We start from the raw sequence: 6,715 nt of genomic DNA on the forward strand, positions 1-6,715 counted from the left end.
ATCGATAATAACAAACAAAGCTTAAGAATTTTTCCCTCGCTCGCCGTTGTGCGAATTCGTAACGATGAAATAAGTGCACTTTATTTCAAAATCATTTTAATTTTTAACCAATGGAACTGGTCTGGAATATTTATTCCTCATCAATATTTACAATCATATGTCATGCCCTTTTGATTACAACAACCTTGTGTTCACATTAGTTGTCCTGCGTAGAATAAGGAAAACACAAGATTATTGTAAATATGACAATAAAAAATTTTCTTTATATGACGGTGTAGTTTGCACAAGTTGACGTCTTTTCCCGTTTAAAATTTGAATTTACCTCATATCAATCCTCATCCAAAGAAATTTTCTCCGTATATCAGACTCTAAAAACTACAAACGCTAAAAGTTTGATTATTCGCTTCACAATAAAGGTTCGAGTTTGCTGTGCATCGTTCTCATTATTTATAAAATTTCAAGGCTCGTTTAACGATTATTTAAAATAATTGACATTTAAAGACAACTCGACTTGTTGGACCAGACTTTTGAATATGTGCTACTTATATTAAGAGTAGCGAGTGACCATATGTTAACATTCAGCCAGTATCCAGTATCAGACAGCGAGTCTTCGAAGTTCGCTCCTAGGCAACGAAGAAGCCGATTATTTAGGTAGATATCAAATAGACAAGTCTTATCTGTAATGAGTCCTCTGTCATTAAAACTGTAGTGATCGATCGCTGCCCAGTGTGATGACTTTGTCAAGTGGTATTTATTCATTGTAAAATATATCATCCGCTCTGTATGTTTATATCTAAACGGTTATAACAATTATCGCTAACGCGTTTGTGTCAATTATTAACGTCAACAAAACACGTACTGATGTAAATAGATATGCTTTATAACTATTCGATCGTTACATTTGCCTAAAATTGTCGAATATATAAATAACATTTTTGTTACGTGATAATAAAATATGTCGTTTTTGTTTGTTGTTTTCTTTTAGTATCATGAAGGCGCGAATATTTCCTTTTTCCCTTCGCGTATATTCTTTTCCCCACCCTATCTTATGTTATTAGGAAAGGGTGAAAGGAAGGAAAGACAAGAATGGTCTTTCGGAAAATAACTTATTAGACGAAGCGCACAATACTTTACTTCATACTGTCCTCTGTGTGTTCATGGACTATCGATTTTACAAAACAGTGTTTTAATACACAGTTAATTAGAGGAACTTATGCAACAAATGTACGAGCACGCGGCATTTAAGAACTTTTTAGCAGAATATTTCAACACGAACATTTACTTTTGTTAGAATTTATCATAAACTTATATTTAGATGAAAATATACGTCTATAGGGACACGTCTAGTAAAGGTCACCCCTAAAGTTTGTCTCCCATGTTCGATCCAGTAAAACCAAAGCACAGGGCGCCAAATCGTCGCGTCAATTATTCAGATAACAGATAGACAGATTTTTTTATTGATTTACTCATAGAGTCTTTAGCTATTATAGTCAATAATGCCAACAAATACCAAATATTTTTGTGTGTGTTTTATGTAACGTTACCTTGGCGCCTAAGAAGCGAGCCTCCAGTAACTCCTGCTTGCGAGGATCCAGCGCCGCCTGGAACTGCTCCATCTTGACGCCAGCGCCTGGAAAACAAAATCTGTTCACACATACGTTCACGAGTAGTACAACAAAATTCAATCTTTAAACTATATGTTGCGGTAGGCCTTAGGTAAATAAAAGAATATAATTTAAATTCTCAGTACTCTTTTCCAGTTTCGAAGTGTTCGGTATCATTCAATAACTTTAATGTTTGAGGCTTTTCAAGATTGAAGTCCTATTGTAAAACTACTTTTTTGTCCCAAGCCTTAGGAAATAATCCTGCACCCCATAGGCCTTATATCCGATAAGGAAATGAGGTGCACATCTGTTCGATGTGGAAACTTATGCAAGTTTCTTTAATGTCTATGTTAACTACTATTTAGCTATTAAAACTCGATACATGGTAGTAAATTAACGACATTTTATAATGACTTAGACATATTTAGATTACAAACAATCATACTGCGCACGTTTGTATGGAGATTGGCAAAAACACTTTTTAATACAAATACGATACGATCGATCAGATGTTTTATTATTCATCCCTAAGCGGACGAAGTCGCACCTGGTCCTTTATGAGAAGGTTGCCTAAATTCCATGGCCTTAAGTATGCATAATGAACAAACGTGTGGGGTGTGTGATGAAGGACGACAATGGGTTACTAAAGTTCAACATAGGCTCCAAACGGCGATTAAAGTGATTGGCTTATGTTTAGCTGTTGTCCATTCAAGTGGCTTTTAAGATATAATTCATTCACCCGACCTGCCTTCAAACATTAATGTTGATGTCATAATGTTAATAACCTGTTGTAACCGGTATAAACATTTGAATGTCTGCATATTACTTGTTATTTACGAGGATTTATGCAAACCAAATTATATAAGATACATCATTCAGCATTACAATGATCCTTCAAATATTCCACGACTAGCTACATCAATGGCAAACATTTAGCAGGGAATTCAATAACTACAGATTTCGTTTATACAATAACAGTGACCATGATTTGTTCAATTAGACTAAAAAAAAACCAAAACCTATTTGAGTTAAGAGTTTATATTATAATCCATAGATCACAGTCGTACATCACTAGAAGCGAGAGGACTTAATAAGGATGTTAGAAATATTAGTAACATCCTGCACAAAAAGACTTTTAGGTCTCAACAGTCGGCTATCGTTTTACAAGCCTTAGTTTCAAAGAAGAAAAGTGGTTTTTGCAATTGATTAATCTTTGTGATCAGATCGAAGAAAGTTCATGACTACAATGTAGAAATTTCTTCAGATAACAATATTTTAAAATGAAAATGTGATATAAATATCACCTAAATATAAGGGAATAATTATAGTTCGACTTCGATGATTTTTTCGACAAAAGAATGAGCAACACTGGGAGTTAGAGGGCGGTCGGGGAAGTGGGGAGGTGTTGTTGGAGGGGAACGGGGTTTTGGCGCAGTATCTGGAGCAGACAGTCGAGTTGCGAGAAGTTAGGTACGGTTATTTATATAGGTAGGTACGTATGTATGTTCAATGTACATATTGATCGCCTCCCCGGGCCACTCGCCACTATGATCTCACCTCGGAGCGCCTCCTCTGCGACGCCCTCCCCTGCGCCCACACCCCGCGCTCTACCGCATCGCCCCTGAGGCTTATAACGAACCGACTGTCAATGCCGAATGTGACCTATGAATCTGATTACAAAACGCCGCATTCTCAAATGTTCATTTGCAAGAGAATAAAGAAAGGTTTTCGGACTGTAATCCAATCCTCGTTGAACATTTCTTGTTTATAATGGTCATAGCAAGACTATTATATTAACTCCATACTCATTTCATTGTTTTTTACATACCACTTATCTCGTGTCTACCGTTAATTATGTATATCAGTTGATCGGTTTTCCATTAGTCAGAAATTGTATTTATTTTAAACGAATAACGAGTCGGTCAAAGTATTACGTCAAGGTCATGATCAAATTAATAATATTTTTTTAACTTCTTTATTTTGACTTTAGGCGTTACCCATTCTCTGGATCCATGTTTCTACAACTATAATTCATTTGGTGAAATGCATTATGAAAAATTATTAAACATTACATTTGTTACAGAAAAAATATAATTTCTTTTGAAGGAGCAATTTTTTTGTAGTGCAGTAAAGAAATCAGTGTTATAGGAGAGCCGTGACCGCTTTAAGACGGACAACAAGTCGATGAATCGATACGAACCGCTTGAACTTGTGCCTGACTCGCTTTGACAACTCTGCGAAAACCTTGCGTTTCATGTACAACTTTACTAGGATTTCTCGTCAATATTGCAACTTGTGACTTTGTATAAATAGTTTATTAAAAAATTAACAATAGCCGACGACTCTTGTACTTTGTAAAAAAAGGGCATGTTAACGAAATCATACTATACTAATATTATAAATACGAAAGTTTAGATGGATGGATGTTTATTAGAGTTTATAGCCTTAACAGCTGAACGGATTTGGATGAAATTTGGCGTAAATGTAGAATATAATCTGAGCGATATAGCGATATATTCTGAACACATAGGCTACTTACTTTTGTTGTTTTTTAGTTCCACGCGGACGGAGTCGCGGGCGAAAGCTAGTAAGGAATAAATTCAGAATACCGCCGTTTATATGGCAATCTAGACCAAAAATCTGTCACTGAGTATTCAATAAAGTTATATTCTACACGGTGTGTGTTTTATTATATCACGTTAAATACATAATAAGAGAATTTAATTGAAACAATTAATTAATCGTCATATTGATTTACGACTTAAATACAAGCAAAAGTAAGAAGTAATTTGTCCGTAAAACATGTTTACGAAAAAGGCAAACTTGAGATTTTACTATTCTCTCTCTTTCAGTTGTCCCGTCATTATAAACCAAGGTCTACATTACAATCGATAATAATAATACGTACTCGACAATACCATTTGTATAAATTCAGGTAGTAAAAATGGTGTATCATCTTCAACTCGCACCCAAAACAGGTCAACACAAAAAATACAAACAGAACCCTGTCAAATAACATAAAGGTGCATCAGCTAATACAAAACTTGAATATTTATGTAAACTCTATTACTTCTTCACATTTTAATGAATAAAAGTTAATTACTTCGTTACCTTTTAAATGAGATCTAAAACCAGACGAAATCAAGTTTATCATTTGGTATATTTTTGCTTAAGTTTTTCTCAAAGATGTAGTTTATGAGGTTGATTATTTACAATAGCATGAAGGTACATCATATCTAACACATTCAGAGTAGGCAGACACTGAAATAAGGTAAACATTTCTTCAACCTTCATATTTACAATTGTGAAGCTGAGTATATATTTTGTACCCAAAATGCAAAATTTTAAGTACATTTTCCTTAGTGACATATTTTTTTCATTTCTATTTATAGTTCCTCATACTTATGGCCGGGGGAGCAGTTAATCGATAACTTGATTAGTAGTAAACCTGTTTACAGAGTGTCCATGAACCCATCTGGTGTCACAACTTAATACTTCTAATAATATAAACACATTACCTATATATTTGAACAACAAACTATGTTAAAACAAACCATTTGAAAGTTCAATGAGTGTTGATTGACCCTTTATTAGATTGATGGTAAAAATATTGACACACTAATACCACGAGTGTGTTCTTTTACATAAAATAAGTGAATTCATCACTCAGATCAGTGGATCTTTAGATTAGATTAAAGATCACAGCAGATTGGTAGTGTGTATTATTGCTATGTGATATTAATAAATAATAATAAAAAATAACAACAAAATGCAACTGCAACTGGACACAAAGCCGGCATCTGTCAGGTGCGTTTTACGTAAACACGATAAAAAATCAAGTATTGCACTGAGAAAGAAATAAAAATTCAACGGTAATAATTTTGATAATCTCTAAATGGATGCATAAAGTCCAGTTAAACTGGTTTGGTCACAATCGTTTTATATTTAAAACGAAGGCTTGACAACCGTTAGCCGTTACAACGCTATGAATTAAGGAAGTCAAAATACGATGTTTTAAATATTGCTACTAGTTCTACATTTTCATCCCAGGTAAGTTACTTGTACAGAAAAAATGATTGTAATGTTTGACAGCGAAACCTAAAACATTATAACAAGTCAACATTGTTATCATAGTGATATTGTAACAATAATGAATGAGGTTAGTTTCACGACGGGCATGATGTATACGTTTATACGTATCAAATTTCAATAATTCATTACAACTCAAAATCATACAACAGATAGAGATCTAACATCTTATGAGCATTCTAAACGTAAACATCGTTTAGATTATTTGATATTGAGTAAACCAATACCGAGTATGGATTACGAGCTAATGTAAACTTTAAAGAAAAATATTGACAAATGCAAAGTTTCACGCATTGTTACCAGTGGTTTGTCGGCGGTCGTCGGAACTCTGAGCTACGTTGAAACCTACGATGCACACACGAGCATCCTACGAGCTAGTGTGTAAGAATTCGATATTTACATAGCAAACTATATAAGTTCGTATGTGTGTGAAGTTATTCGCGCACGCTATCGTTGTGCCACTTTCATGTCTATCCATGCCGCAGTAGTACTTATTGGTACGTTCTAGTTAAGTTAAACTGAGATCAGTAATTCCCAAACGTGCCATTTTTCCTAACTTACAATCATACAAGACAGATAAATTATAAGGTATGCTGTATGTATACCTACAATATAGAACAAAACGAAAAGTAGAAGTTAAATGTTGCCAAATGACCTTGAAACATTAAGGCACATGCATCAAGTATTAATATTGCCACAATTGTTTATTTAAGCATTTAGTCGCGTTTAATGTCCATTCTATATTTATATTTAAATGATGATGTGCTGATACATGAATAATAACAACAAGTAGTTTGCATGTCATAAACACAACACTCATAAGCACCACAACATTGAGTTAACAGTATTCATATGGCCGTAACCGTAACCATAAAGACAGCGCGCGCAGTGTTTTCCTTAACGACGAAACAGCTGATACGTTATAACAAGCGCGCCGCGGGCAGCGGACGACACCCACCCTTGCAGCGGGAGTTGCGGCGGCCGCGCTCGTTCGGACGATCGCTCATCGCGAACGACTCCTT

General features: G+C 34.8%; 1 protein-coding gene across 5 annotated transcripts in view; it reads right to left on the minus strand.

Annotated features, from left to right (window-relative positions):
- The window catches only part of LOC106109334 (serine/threonine-protein kinase tousled-like 2), a 31,056-nt gene that overhangs the window by 15,017 nt on the left and 9,324 nt on the right, over positions 1-6,715 (minus strand). For 4 of the 5 annotated variants that reach the window (XM_013290799.1, XM_013290794.1, XM_013290792.1 and 1 more), the window contains exons 1-2: positions 6,652-6,709; positions 1,545-1,630 (exon numbers count right to left, since the gene is read on the minus strand). In XM_013290799.1, the coding sequence (XP_013146253.1) occupies positions 1,545-1,630; positions 6,652-6,700 (135 nt within the window). In that variant the 5' untranslated portion in view covers positions 6,701-6,709. Of the gene's footprint in view, positions 1-1,544; positions 1,631-6,651; positions 6,710-6,715 lie in introns of those variants that run through there. The other variant, XM_013290793.1, reaches the window with a different exon arrangement.

This window comes from Papilio polytes, unplaced genomic scaffold (assembly GCF_000836215.1).
Source record: "Papilio polytes unplaced genomic scaffold, Ppol_1.0 DF821289.1, whole genome shotgun sequence".
Classification (NCBI taxonomy): Eukaryota; Metazoa; Arthropoda; class Insecta; order Lepidoptera; family Papilionidae; genus Papilio; species Papilio polytes.